Below are 18,044 nucleotides of genomic sequence, written 5' to 3'. Positions count from 1 at the left end.
ATGGAATACTACTCGACCATAAAAAAAGACAAAATCATCCCATTTGCAACAATGCGGATAGACCTTGATGGTATTATGTTAAGCAAAATAAGGCAGACAGATAAAGACGAACAGTGTATGATTTCACTCATATGTGGAAGATAAACAAACACATGGACAAAGAAAACAGATTAGTGGTTACCAGAGGGGAAGGAACTTGGGGATGGACATAAAGGGCAAAGGGTCACAAATATATGGTGACTGACAAAGAAAAATGTAAAACTGAAATTTCACAATGTTATAAACTATTATGACCTCAATAAAATAAAAATAAAAAAATTTAAAAAGGGATTAGAAAGTTAAAAAAAAATCCACAGGTACCATCATACTTGATGGTGAGAAACTTGATAAGATCAGGTACAAGGCAAGGATATCCCCCTTCACCACTCCTTTTCAACATCATACTGTAAGTCCTAACTAATGCAGTAAGAAGGAAACAAAAGTATGCAGATTGGAACAGAAGAAATAAAACTGTCTTTGTTCACATGTGACATGATTATCTCTGTAGAAAATCGAAAATAATTTACAAAGAACCTTCTGGAATAATAAGAAATTATAGCAGAGTTTCAAGAACAAGGTTAATATACAAAAGTTGATTGCTTTCCTTTATACCAGCAATGAATAATTGGAATTTGAAACAAGCACACCACCATTTACATTAGCACCAAAAATTTGAAATACTTAGGTACAAATCTAACAAAATAATGTATAAAATCTATATGAGGAAAACTACATAACTGATTAATGAAATCAAAGAAGATCTAAATAAATGGGAAGATGTTCCATGTTCATGGATAGGAAGACTCAATATTGTTAAGATGTCAATTCCTTCAACTTGTAGTTGAGTGCAATCTGAATCAAAATCCTGAAAAGTCATTTTTTTCAATATTGACAAACTAATTCTAAAGTTTATGTGAAAAGGCAAAAGACCCAGAATAGCCAACACAATATTGAAGAAGAATAGCAAAGTCAGAGGACTGACAATACCTGACTTAAGTCTTTCTATAAAGCTACAGTAATCAAGGTAGAGTGGTATGGGTGAGAGAATATACAAGTAGATCAAAGGAACAGAATAGAGAGCCCAGAAATAGGCCCACACAAATATAGACATCTTGTCTTTGATAAAGGAGCAAAGGCACTCAATCCAGTGGAGAAAGGATGGTCTTTTCAACAAATGTTGCTGGAAGAACTGGACATCTATGTGCAAGAAAAAAAAAAAAATCTAGGCACAGACCTTACACACTTAACAAAACTTAACTCAAAATGGATCACGGACGTAAATATAAAATGCAAAACCATAAAACTCCTAGAAGATAACACAGGAAGAAACCAGATGGCCTTTGATACAGCAATGATTTTATATATAACACCAAAAATAAAATCATGAAAGAAAATACAGACAACTTGGATTTCATTAAAATTTAAAACTTCTGCTCTGTGAAAGACACTATCAAGAGAATGAGAAGACAAGTCAGCCACAGACTAGAAGAAATTATTTGCAAAAGACGTATCTGGTAAAGGGCTTTTATTGAAGGTATACAAAGAACTCTTAAAAATCAACAATCAGAAAACGAAAGTACTCAAAAAATGGACAAAAGATCTGAACAGATACCTCACCAAAGAAGATATACAAATGCCAAATAAGCTTATGAGAAGATGCTCAACATCATATGTCACTCAGGAATTGCAAATTAAGACAAGAAGATACTACTATCCACCTATTAGAATGGTCAAGATCTGAATATTGAAAACACCAAATGCTGTCAAGGATAAGGAGCAACAGGAATTCTCATTCACTGTTGGTGAAAATGCAAAATAGTATAGCCACTTTGGAAGACATTTTGGCAATTTCTTACAAAGCAAAACATAGTCTTATCAGATGATTCAGCAGTTGTGCTCCTAATGAGTTTCAACCCCGAAATGAGTTGAAAAGTTATACCTACACAAAAACCTCCACCCAAATTTGATAGCAGCTTTATTCATAATTGCCAAAAATCGGAAGCAACCAAGACATCACAGAAGAATAGATAACCTGTAATGCCTATATACAATGGAAAATTATTCAGCAAGCAATTTAAAAAAAGTAAAAGAATCTATCAAGCCACAAAAGGAAATAGAGGAACCTTAAATCCTTGCATAAGTACTAAGTGAAAGGAGGCAGTCTGCTAAGGTGATATACTTTAGGATTCCAACTATATGACACTGTGGAAAAGGTAAAACTATAGAGACAGTGAAAAGATCAGTGGTTTCTAGGAATTGGAGTGGGGGGCAAAGGGATGAATATGTAGAGTACAGGGGATTTTTAGGGCAGTACAGTTATTCAGTATGATGCTGTTATGATGGATACATGACATTATGCATTTGGAAAAACCAATAGACTTGTTCAACACGAAGAATGAACACCAATGTCAACTATGGATGTTAGTTAACAATAATGTGTAAATACTGATTCATCAGTTATAACAAATATACCAGATGAATGCAAGATATTAGTGATAGGAGAAGCTGTGAGGGAGAAGGGGGGTATATGGAAACTCTCTGTACTTTCTGCTTAATTTTTCTGTAAACCTAAACTTATTTTTAAAAAAAGTCTACTTAAAAAAATGTGCAAGACGAAAAATCATTCAGATCATGTGCTCTACTTCCAATTCATAAAATCTTGAAAACGTAATTTAGGCAGATCCTAATCTAGCTACTTGTTTCTGCCCTACCAAATGGCAACCAGGGATTAGCCCTTGCCATTGAAATTCTCATTGTTCTGGCATTTTCTTTCCATTGTCTTTGTATCATCTCATCAACTTACCTGGATCCACCACCTCATCCCTACACTCTTGTGTCTCCCTCTTTCTCTCTGTGTCTCCCTCTTCCCAAATTTATTCAATGATGACCAGAATGGTAGAGAAAATGGGAAGGAAGGAAGGAAGAACATTTAATCATGATTGCTGCTTCTCCCTTGCTTGCTTCCTTCTGTTTCCAATAAATACACACAGGCACACACACACATGCACACGCACACACACACACACACCCCAAGAGGCTTGCTTACAGGTGCCACTGTGGTAACCCCTTCAGTTCCTGTCACATTCCTTCAAATTTGTCATGTGTGACTTTTTGTGCCTGAAATTCCTGTCAGGAAAGAGGAATGATTTCCTCTTGAAAAAAGGAATCACTTCCTGTTATTATTTCCTTCCTCATTGTCTGGCTTTATTTTTTGCATATTCTTTTTGTTCTTTGACAGAAATAAGAATGCTTTAGTAGCCTTTTCAGAGTCCTCTAGCCAGATCATCAACAATAGGTGAGTTGATTTTCTGTCATCTGAGTGGGAAAACCATTTGGGAGCATTGGTGACAATACAGAATGTCCGTGATAGCCTGTCAGCTTCTATATATAACTTTTTTCTTTTTTGGATCAAGAAGGACCAGGTCTAAAGAGAGAGAACACTTACTATTTGTGCGTTCGTGAACTTTAGGGATTACTAGTCAAAATCCTTAGGGAAATATTAGAGTACCTGTGTATATCTTTCTGCTAGTGTGGGTCAAGGGAGAAAACACTATTTGGAAGCACAAAGGTAGTAGCGGTGGACAGGGAGCAGAGGAGCCCTCAGCAGAAACTAAAAGAGATAATAGACTTGAGATCTGTCCCTTACCCTCCAGAGCTCTGCCACAATGGGAGGCTGGTATCCCAAACCCAAACCAACCATCATACTGGAGGTAGGCCCTGCCTCAGGCCGACAGTTACTTAACCCTATCTGAGGAGAAGGAAAGACATCCATGAAACATGAAGAGTAAGGAGGTGGTGGAGGGACTTGAAATCAGAAAATGAGATGGGATAAGAGGGATTCCTACCTACAAACTATAGCTGAATTTGAAGTAAATGTAATCACAAAAGGCAATTACACATTGGGGTTAAGTTTAGTAGTAAAGAAATGTTTTTAAATCTTGATCCATTAAGGATTCTTTTACAGGCCTAAGAATTTTATTACCATCATATGAAGCCTCAATTCTAGGGAAAGATGAAATATTTTCCAAATAACCAAATTACATGTGAACTTACAGGGTTCAACCATTTTGTAAGTTATAGAGAAATTGTAGCTAGTTTGAATGAGAAAAGTGAGTCTATGAAGTCACACGGTGTTTGATCATGTACATTTTAATCCTTTAGTTCTGATTGGGATAAATTGACATCAGTAACCACTGAGGAAGTCTCCAGCAAAAGGTGAGATTATAGATATATCTGTAAAGATACACACACAAAGTGAAGAGAGATTTCTATTTGGAAACAAGGAGAATGATAGCAGGGTGTCAGTGGATAACAATACAGAGTGTCTTTGACACTCTTTTGGAATCATCTCATGGTAGCATCTGTAGGTAACTCTTTACCTTTTTGGACCCATTTGGATAAAAAAGGAACAAGTTATAAAGGGATGCTTCTTCCCCTAAGTGTGTTTTGTCACCCTTAATTAGTAGCAGCCAAAACTCTTAAGAAACTATCAGATTGCCCACATGTGAGACTCTACTAGAGTGGACCAAGAGAGCACAGAATCTCATTTGGAGCAAGGAGACAAGGTAGCAGTGGACAGAGAACAGTGGAGCCCTCAGCAGAAAAGAATGGAGCTAATAGAGCCTGGATGTGTCAATGACCCTCCAGAGTTTTGCCACGGTGTGAGGCTAGTGCCCATACTCACTGTCATATTGGAAGGAGCCCCCCGCCCCTACCTTAGCCTGCAGTTGCTTGACCCTGAGGGTCAGAAAAGATATCTATGATGGTGAAAGCAAGAAAGTGATGGAGGGGCTTAAGAATTGGGAATTAAACGTGAGAAGAGGGATGGGTACCTACAAACTGAAGTGGAATTTGAAATAAATTCTACCACAAAAGGCTGTTACACACTAGGATTAGGGTAATTGTAAAGAACTTTGCTTGTATCTTGATGCATTAATTATTTACAGGCTAAAATTTTCATTACTACCTTATATAAAGCCTCATTTCTAATAAAAACTAACATACTAGATTTAGTTATATATACATGAATTTTTTTTTACAAGTGGATCAGAGTTTATTAAGTAGGGGGTGAAGAGGGTGTGGCACAAGTAGAAGTATGCAACACCCAAAGTGAACAGAATCTGAGATTCCTGAAAAAAAATCTGTCGATTACACAATTGGCCACTTGCTCCTCCATTGACACAGGGACTGGTCAGGGCAGATGAGGGAATAAATCCTGTGGCAGGACCAGTGGTTACTCCCAGGCTGGGAATAATCTCCACGGAGCTTTCAAGACCAAGCCAGGCTTGGGCAGAGACTTCATAGCTGATGAAGCTGGATCCAGCAAGGTGGCTGTGAGCGAGAAGCCCTGGGTGGCAATCTGGTTGTATATCATGAGCTGGCAGCACTGGCTCTGATCCCTAGGGAAGCAGTAGAGGTCATGGGTGAGGGCAGCCACCGTGCCCAGGCAGCCTATGGGTACCATTGGGTTCTTGCAGGTCTTGAGAAGGAACTTTTCCTTGAAGCTTTCTGGAGTGCTGTAGACACTGAGGCTAAAGCCCTCAACGACTAGATGCTGCGACAGTTCAAAGGGTGCCTCTGAAGTCATAAGGCTGGGAGCCCCCATGTCCCAGGCAACAGCAGTATGAGAAAACAGGGATGCTGAACTCCATCTCCTCTATATGTGAATTTGTAAAGATCAACCAGTTCATAAGCTGTAAAGTAATTACAGCTATTTGAATTAAAACAAACAAGTCTAAAATTAAAATGTGGTATCTGAATAGGTAACTCTCTAGTCCTTTAACACTGCTCTGAATGAATTAACATCAAAAAGCTATGAGGGGGCCACCCATGAAATTTGAGATATAAATGAATAAATAAAAATAAATATATATCTTTTTATATATACACATGTGTATTTATATAGTTATATCAACACAGACATACAAACACACATACACAAACATAAATACAATGAAAGAAAGAGAGATAAATTTCCAAATTCATTCTTAGGAGTATCCTTGACAGTACAGTGTCTTTGACACTGTTTCTAAATCTTACCATAGCACCTTTAGGTAACTTTTCATCTTATTGGATTTGGTTGGATAAAAAAGGAACAGGTCATAAGAGGAATGCTTCTTCCTCCTAGTAACTACCACCCAAAAGTCTTAGAAAAATTTCAGAATGCTCCAAATAGGAGCATTCTGCCTTTGAGACTCTATAGATTGAGTGAAAGGGGGACAGAATCCAATTTAAGGCAAGGTGGAGGTAGCAGTGGACAAAGAGCAGAGGAGCCCTCATCACAAAGAAAGGAGCTAATAGACTGGGATCTGTCCCTCACCCTCCAGAGTTCTGCTGCCATGTGAGGCTGGTGTCCTAGACCCAAACCCACCACCCAATAGAGGGAGTCCCCAACTCAGGCCTGCAGTCACTTAACCCTTTCTGAGGGCCAGGAAAAACAACCATGTTAGGTGAAAGTAAAGGTGAAGGAAGAACTTGAGAGGTAGGAAATTAGGTAGGAGAAGAGGGATGCACACCTGAGAATTGAAGTTGATTTTGAAATAAATTCCACCACAAAAGGTTGTTACACCATGGGTCAAGTTCAGTAGTAAAGAACTGTACTTCAATCTTCAGTCATTAACTTTTTTGGTAGGTCTAAAATATTCATTACAAACATATATAGTATCATTTCCAGGGAAAAGGAGATATTGGATTCCAAATAACTGATTTACATGTGAATTTTCTAAGAGTCAACCGGTTGATAAAATCAAGAGTAATTGTAGCTAATTTGAACTAAAAAAGTAAGTCTAGAAGTCGTGTGGTGCCTTACTATGTGTGTTTTTAATCCTTTAGCCCTGCGCCAAGTGAACTGACCACAGTATCTTCTGAAACCTTCTACGATGCCAAGTGAGCTATGACGAATAAATCTGTATATATGTGTCCGTATATGTGTACACACACACACACACACACACATTCAGAGAAATTGATGTTTGGGATGTTCACTCTCAGGAGCACCTGGGAATACAGAGTTCCCTTCATATATTTTTAAAGCCCTCTCATGGTAAGCTTCTACGTGTAATATTCTTTGTCTTGAAATTGAGATAGAAAAGACGCACAGGTCATAAAGGAAGTCTTTTTAATCCTAGAATTTGTCGCCCTTGATTACTGTGTATGAAATTCTACTAGAGATGGCAAGGAAGGAGAGAAACTTATTTGGAGCAAGGAGGAGTTAGCAGTGGACAGGGAGCCAGAGGAGGCCTTAGCAGAGAAGATGGGAGCTAATAGACTGGGATCTGTCCCCCATCCTCCAGAGTTCTGCTGCCGTGTGAGGCTGGTGTCCCAGACCCAAACCCACCCTAGTATAGAGGGAGTCCCTGACTCTGGCCTGCAGTGACTTGACCCTATCTGAGGGCCAGGAAAGACAGCCATGATCGAGGACAGTCAAGGGTGAAGGAGGGACTTGAGAAGCAGGAAATTAGGTAGCGGAAGAGGGATGCACACCTGCAAATTGAAGTTGATTTTGAAATAAATTCCACCACAAAAGGCTGGTACACCATGGGTCAAGTTCAGTAGTAAAGAACTGTACTTAAATCTCGAGTCATTAACTTTTTTGGTAGGTCTAAAATATTTGTTACAAACATATATAGCATTATATCTAGGGAAAAGGAGATATTGGATTCCAAATAACTGATTACATGTGAATTTTCTGAGTAAACCAGTTAATGAGGTCAAGAGTAATTGTAACTAATTTGAACCAAAAAAGTAAGTCTGGAAGTCACGTGGTACCTTACTATGTGTGTTTTTAATCCTTTCACACTGTCCTGAGTAAATTGACAACAGAAACCGCTGATGAAACCTCTGATGAAATGTGAGATAGAAAGATAGATATATATAAACAGAAATATATATATATATAAATACAGAGAGGGAGATGTATTGAGATTTGGGGGGTTTGTTTTCAGCAGCATGCATGACATTACAGAGTGTCCTTGACACTAGTTGGATAAAAGAGAAATAGGTCGTAAGAGGGTTGCTTCTTACCCCTTTTGTCACCCTTATTAGCAGCAAAAACCCTTAGAATGCTGTCAGATTGCCCATCTATAAGACTCTGCTAAAGTGGTCCCAGAGAGCAGGAAAACCTATTTGAAGCAAGGAGAAGTAATTCTGAAGGGGTTCAGGAGTAAAGAAATGTACGTGAACTTGATTCACTAAGTTGTTTTTCCTAGGACTCAGATCTTCATTACAAATATATAAAGTCTCATTTCTAGGGAAAAATTAAATATCAGTTTCAAGTAACTGATTAAAGTATTATTTTTTAGGACAAGTAGATTACAAGTTATTGAAAAATTGTAGCTAATTCTCATTTAAAAATAAGTCTAGAGAAACATGTAACGTCTTACTATGTGCATTTCTAATCCTTTAGCTGTGACTCAAATGAGCCGAAAACTATAACCCATGTTAGACCCATGCCTGAAAGGTGAGATGTAAATACATATATAGAAAGAGATGGGGGGATATTGACACTTGTGAAATCTGATTATTTATTGAATGGAGTCCTTATCTCAGGAAGTTATTTGAATCCTGTCCAAGGAGGAGAAAAGATATCCATGATATGTGACAAGTAGAAGGTGGTAGAGGGACCCAGGTTCCAAATAACTAATTAACTTATAGTTTTTTAGAGTTCTATCAGTTTATGAATTGTAGAGCAATTGTACCTGATTTCAACCAAAACAGTAAGTATACAAAGTTACTTGGTTCTGACAATGTACATTTTCAATCTTTCACACTGGCCTGAATAAATTGATATCAGAAGTCTGTGATGGCTTTGATATGTCTTACCTGTCAATGAAGGTTCCATCCAGCAATACCGATGTCATTTGTTTGAGTCAGTGCTATATATATCAATCTTGAGAGAGAGAGAAAAAGAGAGTGAGAAAGACAGACAGACAGAGATAGAAAGAGAGAGAGAAAGAGAAACAGCTATTTGCAAAATTCAGTCTTGGAAGTGTCTATGGAAATACAGTGTTTCCTGGAGAATAATTCTAAAATTATTTCTAAAAAATTAGGTCTTCCAGTGAGCCAAATCATGTTTCCTCTGTCTTTTAGATTCAAAGGATTCTTTTTGTTGAAATAAATTTTTCATATCACTGTTCCATGTAGCACATTTCTAATGATATATTCTTGCATTTGTTGGTGGTTAAAGAATAAAGGAACAACTCTCCAGGCTCGATAATGGTACTGAGGACACTGACTTGTCTGATTCTTGTGGGTAAGTCAGTTTGAAATTTGGAGGGAGGGAGCAGTTGGTGGATCTCTTATCTTTGCAAAGATAGGGCTTGTGTTGAGGCAAGAAAGAAAAAGGAAAATTGTGGAAAGGTATCCAAATGTTTGGGAGGGGGGGTACACAATAATAACTAATTGAATTTGCAGATAAGTACCACGTGTAAAAAAAGTATTTCCACATACTCACAAATAAATGTTCTTCTAGTTTGAAAATGTGAAAATAGACTTAGTAGATAATAATTTTATTATAAAGTTTCTTTCTTAACAAAGGATTGCAGAATGCTGTTTACCCTTCAACTGTATTCCTTTCCTGTTTTTCCTGGATATATACTGACTCTTGGTTTTGTTGATTTTGTCTATGAGGAAATGAGACTGATAGAAAAAGCAAATGTGTTCTGCTGAATAAAGCCCTCTTCATGATTATTGGAATTTTATTAATTTTGACTTGTTTCTGAGTAATCTTACTGAGAGTACTTCCTGCTGCACTGATCTTCAGGCATTTTTACCACAGACTCACAGCAAGGAAACAATAGATTCCCAAAATGGCATGAGTCTGAAGTGTGGAAATATTCATGAGATTTTTCTTCTGCTCGTCTCTTGGACAGTTATTTAACCATTCACCAGCTTGTGTCAATGTTGGAGAGTGAGTAGTGCTGAAGAGGATATTAACTGATAACTTTTGCAATTTTTTTGTTGTCTGGACAAAGACAATATGGAAAATAAAAGAGTGACCAGTGAATACAAATAGTTCTTCAAATTACCCATTAATTTCCATTTTCTGTGACTTTTTTCACCATGGGCCATCAATGAAGAGTTCACTCTGTCACTTCATTAAATTTTATGTCTGCATATTAGCTGTATATCTTCTGCAGTGAGGCCGAGGGCTGGGGCAAAATTTGAATAGATTGAGCAAGGCAAGCATTTCCTTTTTCTTACCCCCTCCAAACAAAATAAAGTGGTTTTGTTTTGTTTTCTTAGTTACAAATGCTTATTGTATAGATACAAGTGACATTTGCGATAGTATCTGGGAGAAACACTGGTGTTTCAGACTAGGAGGATGGTTTTTGATTTGGAGTTTGACCTGGAAACAATGCTTGACTTTGACATCTAATATTCACTGGACACTCGGCAAGTCACTAAACCTCTTTAAACTTTAGATCATTCACCTGTAAACTGTAAAAATAATGCTATGTACAGTATCTATCTACTGGGTGTTGTAGAATAAAAAACTACTAATAAAGGTAAATTAGTATGTGTGAAAGTGCTTTTAAAGCTCTAAAGCACCACAAATAAGCTTTATGCTAAAAACCAAAAGTAACACAACAGTTCATTATTAGGAAAATCAGAAAATACAGACAAACAATAAATTCACCCATAAATAGCCATTCTTAATTTTTGATCCATGCCCTTCCAGGTTCTTTAGAGATATACATTTTTTGTTTATGGGTATGGTATCATATGTACCTTCTTTTTAAAAATAACCTTATTGCTCAGTGACGTATCACATATTTCTTTGTTAATAAATATACATATGCATTTACAACACTATATTTTCTTTAATTTCAGATTTTTTATTGTTGCCTGAAGTCCTACCAATAGCTAACTTTATTTATTTTTAAATTTACAACATTATTTTTAACAGCTATACAATACCTCATAGTGTAGATGTGTCATAGTTTATTTAAGTAATCAGATATCAATGGACATTTAAATTGTTTACAACTTTTTACTCATACAAAGAGTGATGAATATCTTTGAGACCAAACCTCTATATATTATTATTTCCTTATGATAAGTTCTCAGAAATGGAAATTGTGTCAAAAGGAATGCTTGTGAGGCTCTTGATATTGATATGCCCTCCCAAATCACAATATAAAAGTGTACGTTTCCTCCATTCCCATGAGTTTCATAGAACTTGTATTTCATTGTTTGCAAATTACCTTAGCCCATTTAAAATTGGGATATTAGGGGCTGGCCCCACGGCCAAGTGGTTAAGTTCATGCACTCCGCTGCAGGCAGCCCAGTGTTTCGTTGGTTCGAATCCTGGGTGTGGACATGACACTGCTCATCGAACCACACTGAGGCAGCGTCCCACATACCACAATTAGAAGGACTCACAATGAAGAATATACAACTATGTACCAGGGAGCTTTGGGGAGAGAAAAAAGAAAAAAATAGAATCTTTAAAAAAATAAACAAATAAATAAATAAATAAAATTGGGATGTTATCGGGGGGTGACGTCAGCAACATGGTGGCATGAGCTCACCCGGGACTCTCCCCTCCAAATTACAACCAAAGAGAGCAACTGCTTTCCAACCAAAAAAATAATTGCTAATAACAGAAATTGTCAGAGACCCACAGCAGCCAAATGCCGGAGGGTGGAGAGGTTGGAGCCACCCTCGGAGGAGCTGGAACTGGGTAGGAAAGAACTTTGCTCCCTCCCCTAGAGACTGGGATTTGCTGCTGTGGGTGAGGGAAGGAGTGGGGGAGGGGCCGCGCGTGTGGGGATCATCCAGGACTCCCACCGCCGGTGCAGTGGAAACCCTCTAACGGGGGAAAGCTTTTGCATGGGGGAACCCCAGCAAGCCAGGGCCCTCGGAGACCAGAGAGCAAGAGCTGACCCCAATCCAGGTCAGCACGCAAGAGAAAGTGCCCCTCCTCCCCCAACCCACACTGCACGCGGCCATCGCAGCTGAAGGTAGAGGGCTCAGAATGCAAGGCTCTCGACCCCCATCTAGTGGCAACAGGCTGTAACTGCAACCAAATAATAGCATCATGTGCAAAAACTGCTCCTCTACCATCCAGCAATTTATAAAAGCTCCAGTCCAACAGGAAAACAATAAAAATACAGAAGTAGGTCCTGAGGACTTGGAAATAGGTAAACTAAGTGAAGATGAGTTCAAAATAGCTATCATCAAAATATTCAATGAGGTAAAGGGAAATATAGAGAAACAAGTCAATGAGTTCTGGAGTTACTTCCCAAAAGAGATTGAAATTATAAAGAAGAATCAATTAGAAATACTAGAGGTGAAAAATACAATGGATCAGATAAAACAGGATACGGATTCTCTGAATGCCCATGTAGACACCATAGAGGAGCAAATTAGCATAATCTAAGATAGACAGGCTGAATGGCTCCAGACAGAGGAAGAAAGGGAACTAAGAATTTAAAAAACTGAAGAAAATCTCAGAGAAATAGCTGACTCAATGAGAAAATGCAACTTAAGAATCATCGGAATTCCTGAGGGTGTGGAAAAGGAAAATGGAGCAGAAAGTATGCTCAACGAAATAATAGAAGAGAACTTCCCAAATCTAGGGATTGAGAGATAAATGTGTGTGAAGGAAGCTTTCAGATCTCCTAGATTTGTCAATGTAAAAAGACCTACTGCAAGGCATATAGTAGTAAAAATGGCAAAAATGAATGACAAAGAAAGAATACTCAGGGCAGCAAGGCAGAAGAAAATAACCTACAAAGGAACCCCTAGCAGACTTTCAGCGGATTTCTCTACAGAAACCTTACAAGCTAGGAGAGATTGGAGTGGCATATTCAAAACTTTAGAGGATAAAAATCTTCAGGCAAGAATACTCTATCCAGCAAAAATATCCTTCAGATATGAGGGAGAAATTAAATCTTTTCTAGACAAACAAAAGCTAAGGGACTTCACAGTCACAAGACCTCCACTACAAGAAATCCTCAAGAAGGCTCTCATACCTGAGAAAAGATAAAAAGGGAGAAAGGGGTCACAAAACACAGAGTAGGGAGACAGATAGAATCTGAATAGGATAGCAAATATTCAACTATATCATTAGGATAAAGGGAAGGAAATCACCAAAGCAAAGACAATCTTATCACTCTAACCACAAACTCACAACACGAGCTGGAATAAGAGATGAAAATAATAATTTAGGAGGAGAGGAGGAAAGGGTCTGAAACAGTCTAGGCTAAGGAAGTAAGAGACCACCAGAAAATGGACTATGTTATACACGAGATTCTGAATACAAAGTTCAGGGTAGCCACTAAACTAAAAAACAGAACAGAGACACGAAACATAAATAAGAAAAGATCTAAGAAACCCAGCATAAGAAATTGCAGTAGTCAATAGGTAGGCTAAAACATACAGGACGAGAAACAAAGGAAGCACAGGAAAACTGGAAAACGAGCAACAGAATGACAGCATTAAGCCCTCATGCATCAATACTCACCTTCAATGTAAATGGATTGAACTCTCTAATCAAAAGACACAGAGTGGCAAAATGGATTAAAGAACAACATCCAACAATTTGTTGCCTCCAGGAAACACACCTCAGCTCCAAGGACAAACACAGGCTCAGAGTGAAGGGGTGGAAGACAATACTCCAAGCTAATAGCAAACAAAAGAAAGCAGGTGTCGCAATACTTACATCAGACAAAACAGACTTCAAGATAAGGCAGGTAAGAGAGACACAGAGGGCCAAAATATATAATGATCAAAGGGACACTTCATCAAGAAGAAATAATGCTTATAAATATCTATGCACCCAACACAGGAACACCAAAGTTCATAAAGCAACTATTAACAAACCTAAAAGACGATATCAAAAATAACACAATAATAGTAGGGGACCTCAACACCCCACTCACATCAATGGACAGATCATCCAGACAGAAAATCAATAAAGAAACAGTGGAGCTAAACAAAAAGCTAAAACAGTTGGACTTAATAGACATATATAGAACACTCCATCCAAAAACAGCAGAATACATATTCTTCTCATGCGTGCATGGAACATTCTCAAGGATAGACCATATGTTGGGAAAGAAGGCAAGCCTCTACAAATTTAAAAAAATTGAAATAATAACAAGCATCTACTCCGATCATAATGCTATAAAGCTAGAAATTAATTACGAGAAAAAAGCTGAGAAAAGCACAAGGATGTGGAGACTAAACAATAGGCTATCGAACAAGCAATGGATCATGGAAGAAATTAAAGAAGAAATCAGAAAATACCCGGAGACAAGTGACAATGATAACATGCTATACCAACTCAGATGGGATGCAGCAAAAGCTGTGTTAAGAGGAAAATTCATTGCAATTCAGGCACATCTTAACAAACAAGAAAAATCCCAAGTCAGCAGTCTTAAACTACACCTAACTGAACTAGAGAAAGAAGAACAAACAAAGCCCAAAGTCAGCAGAAGGAGAGAAATAATAAAAATCAGAGCAGAAATAAATGCTATTGAAACAAAAAAGGCAGTAGAAAGGATCAATGAAACAAAGAGCTGGTTCTTTGAGAAGATAAATAAAATTGACAAACCCCTAGCCAGACTTACAAAAAAAAAAGAGAGAAAGCTCAAATAAACAAAATCAGAAATGAAAGAGGAGAAATAACAACAGACTCCACAGAAATACAACGGATTATAAGAGAATACTACAAAAAACTATATGCCAGCAAAATGGATAACCTAGAGGAAATGGATAAATTCTTGGACTCCTACAATCTCCCAAAGCTCACTCAAGAAGAAGCAGACAATTTGAACAGACCAATCACAAGGAAAGAGATTGAAACAGCAATCAAAAGCATCCCAAAAAATAAAACCCCAGGACCAGATGGCTTTCCTGTGGAATTCTACCAAACTTTCAGAGAGGATTTAATACCTATCCTTTTCAAGCTATTCCAAAAAATTGAGGAGGATGGAACACTTCCTAACACATTCTGTGAGGCCAACATCGCGCTGATACCAAAGCCTGACAAGGACAGCACGAGAAAGGAGAACTACAGGCCAATATCACTGATGAACATAGATGCAAAAATTCTAAACAAAATGTTGGCAGCCCAAATACAGCAATACATCAAAAGGATCATACATCAGGATCAAGTGGGATTCATACCAGGGACACAGGGATGGTTCAACATCCGCAAAGCAATCAATGTGATACACCACATCAACAAACTGAGGAATAAAAACCACACAATCATCTCAATAGATACAGAGAAAGCATTTGACAAGATCCAACAGCCATTTATGATAAAAACTCTGAACAAAATGGTGATAGAAGGGAACTACCTCAACATAATAAAGGCCATATGTGACAAACCCACAGTCAACATCATGCTCAATGGGCAAAACCTGAGAACCATCCCCTGAAAACAGGAATGAGACAAGGACGCCCTCTATCATCACTCTTATTTAACATAGTACTGGAGGTTTTGGCCAGAGCAATTAGGCAAGAAAAAGGAATCCAAATAGGGAGGGAAGAAGTGAAACTCTCGCTGTTTGCAGATGACATGATCTTATATATAGAAAACCCCAAAGAATCCATTGGAAAACTTTTAGAAGTAATCAACAACTACAGCAAAGTTGCAGGGTATAAAATCAATTTACATAAATCAGTAGCATTTCTATGCTCTAATAACGAACTAACAGAAAAAGAACCCAAGAACACAATACCATTCACAATTGCAACAAAAAGAATAAAATACCTCGGGATGAATTTAACTAAGGAAATGAAAGACATATACAATGAAAATTACAAGGCTTCTCTGAAAGAAATGGATGACAACGTAAAGAGATGGAAAGACATTCCAGGCACATGGATTGAAAGAAGAAACGTAGTTAAAATGTCCATTCTACCTAAAGCAATCTACAGATTCAACACCATCCCAATGAGAATCCCAATGACATTCTTTACAGAAATAGAACAAAGAATCCTAAAATTCATATGGGGCAACAAAAGCCCTCGAATTGCTAAAGCAATCCTGAGAAAAAAGAACGCAGCTGGAGGCATCACAAGCCCTGACTTCAAAACATACTACAAAGCTACAGTAATCAAAACAGCATGGTACTGGTACAAAAACAGGTGCACAGATCAGTGGAACAGAATTGAAAGCCCAGAAATTAAACCACACATCTATGGACAGCTAATCTTCCACAAATGAGCTGAGAGCATACAATGGAGAAAAGAAAGTCTTTTCAACAAATGGTGCTGAGAAAACTGGAAAGCCACATGTAAAAGAATGAAAATTGACCATTCTTTTTCACCATTCACCAAAATAAACTCAAAATGGATCGAAGACCTAAAGCTGAGACCTGAAACCATAAGGCTTCTAGAAGAAAACGTAGGCAGTACACTCTTTGACATCAGTATTAAAAGGATCTTTTCGGACACCATGTCTTCTCAGACAGGGGAAACCATAGAAAGAATAAACAAATGGGACTTCATCAGACTAAAGAGCTTCTTCAAGGCAAGGGAAAACAGGACTGAAACAAAAAAACAACCCACTAGCTGGGAAAAAAATATTTGAAAGTAAAACATCCGGCAAAGGCTTAATATCCATAATACATAAAGAACTCACACAACCCAACAACAAAAAATTGAACAACCCAATTAAAAAATGGGCAGGAGACATGAACAGACATTTCTCCAAAGAAGATATACGGATGGCCAATAGGCACATGAAAAGATGTTCATCATCACTGATCATCAGGGAAATGCAAATCAAAACTACACTAAGATATCACCTTACACCCATTAGAATGACAAAAATATCTAAAACTAATAGTAACAAATGTTGGAGTGGTTGTGGAGAAAAAGGAACCCTCATACGCTGCTGGTGGGAATGCAAACTGGTGCAGCCACTATGGAAAACAGTATGGAGATTCCTCAAAAAATTAAAAGTAGAACTACCATATGATCCAGCTATCCCACTATTGGGTATCTATCCAAAGAGCTTGAAATAAGCAATTCCAAAAGTCCCATGCACCCCAATGTTCATTGCAGCATTATTTACAATAGCCAAGACGTGGAAGCAACCTAAGTGCCCATCAACAGATGATTGGATAAAAAAAGATGTGGTATATATATACAATGGAATACTACTCAGCCATGAAAAAGAACAAAATTGTCCCATTTGCAACAACATGGATGGACCTTGAGGGAATTATGTTAAGTGAAATAAGCCAGATAGAGGAGGACAATCTCTGTATGACTCCACTCATATGAGGAATTTAAATACGTCGACAAAGAGAACAGATTAGTGGCTACCAGGGGAAAGGGGGGGTGGGGGTGGGCAAAAAGGGTGAAGGGTTGCACCTACAACACGAGTGACAGACAATAATGTACAACCGAAATTTCACAAGATTGTAACCTATCATTACCTCAATAAAAAATTTAAAAAATAAAATAAAATAAAATTGGGATGTTATCTCTGTCATTGGATTGAAAAGTTAAATATATCAATCTTTTTTATGTCATATATAGGGCAAGTAATTTTTCCCAGGTTGTCTAGCTTTTCACTGTGTATAAATTTATAGTCTTTTTTTTTTTTTCTAACATCTGTTGCCAATCTTCCTCTTTTTTTTTTTCTTTACATGAGCCACCAACATAGAATGGCCACTGAAAGATGAGTGGCATAGGTCCGCAACTGAGAACCAAATCCAGGCCGCAGAAGCAGAGTGCACTGAACTTAGCCACTAGGCTGCCAGGGCTGGCCCATAGAAGTTTATAATCTTCATGCATTTGAATATATCTCTACTTTCCTTTGTGATTTATGCCTTTAGTGTCATACGTAGAAAGTCTTTCTCTACCCAAGATTTTAATATAGTCACCAAAATTTCTTCTTCTATATTTTGAATTTGTTTTCTACATTTGAATAAAACATCTGTCCAGAATTTATTTTGTATTAAGATATAAAATGTAGGAATCTACTTTTCTCCCAAGTGACTACCTAGTTTCCCCAACATCAAAATTGCATCCCCCTC

The 18,044-nt window shown here is 37.7% G+C and overlaps 2 protein-coding genes across 17 annotated transcripts in view; one reads left to right on the top strand and one right to left on the bottom strand.

Moving 5' to 3' along the window:
* LOC138918383 (LHFPL tetraspan subfamily member 6 protein-like) overlaps window positions 1-18,044 on the bottom strand; it is a 334,036-nt gene that overhangs the window by 39,972 nt on the left and 276,020 nt on the right. For 7 of the 14 annotated variants that reach the window (XM_070239657.1, XM_070239655.1, XM_070239656.1 and 4 more), the window contains exon 4: window positions 8,860-8,926. The exons of the other annotated variants lie outside the window; for them this stretch is intronic. In XM_070239657.1, the coding sequence (XP_070095758.1) occupies window positions 8,922-8,926 (5 nt within the window). In that variant the 3' untranslated portion in view covers window positions 8,860-8,921. The remainder of the gene's footprint in view (window positions 1-8,859; window positions 8,927-18,044) is intronic. 14 annotated transcript variants of the gene reach the window in all.
* Window positions 1-18,044, top strand: part of LOC138918374 (phosphatidylinositol 3,4,5-trisphosphate 3-phosphatase TPTE2-like) — a 105,556-nt gene that overhangs the window by 49,925 nt on the left and 37,587 nt on the right. For all 3 annotated transcript variants that reach the window (XM_070239624.1, XM_070239625.1, XM_070239626.1), the window contains 5 exons: window positions 3,278-3,334; window positions 4,201-4,254; window positions 6,871-6,924; window positions 8,444-8,497; window positions 9,224-9,289. In XM_070239624.1, the coding sequence (XP_070095725.1) occupies window positions 3,278-3,334; window positions 4,201-4,254; window positions 6,871-6,924; window positions 8,444-8,497; window positions 9,224-9,289 (285 nt within the window). The remainder of the gene's footprint in view (window positions 1-3,277; window positions 3,335-4,200; window positions 4,255-6,870; window positions 6,925-8,443; window positions 8,498-9,223; window positions 9,290-18,044) is intronic.

Source organism: Equus caballus, chromosome 17 (assembly GCF_041296265.1).
Source record: "Equus caballus isolate H_3958 breed thoroughbred chromosome 17, TB-T2T, whole genome shotgun sequence".
In the NCBI taxonomy this organism is placed as follows: Eukaryota; Metazoa; Chordata; class Mammalia; order Perissodactyla; family Equidae; genus Equus; species Equus caballus.
This window is presented reverse-complemented; position numbering and strand designations above follow the sequence as displayed.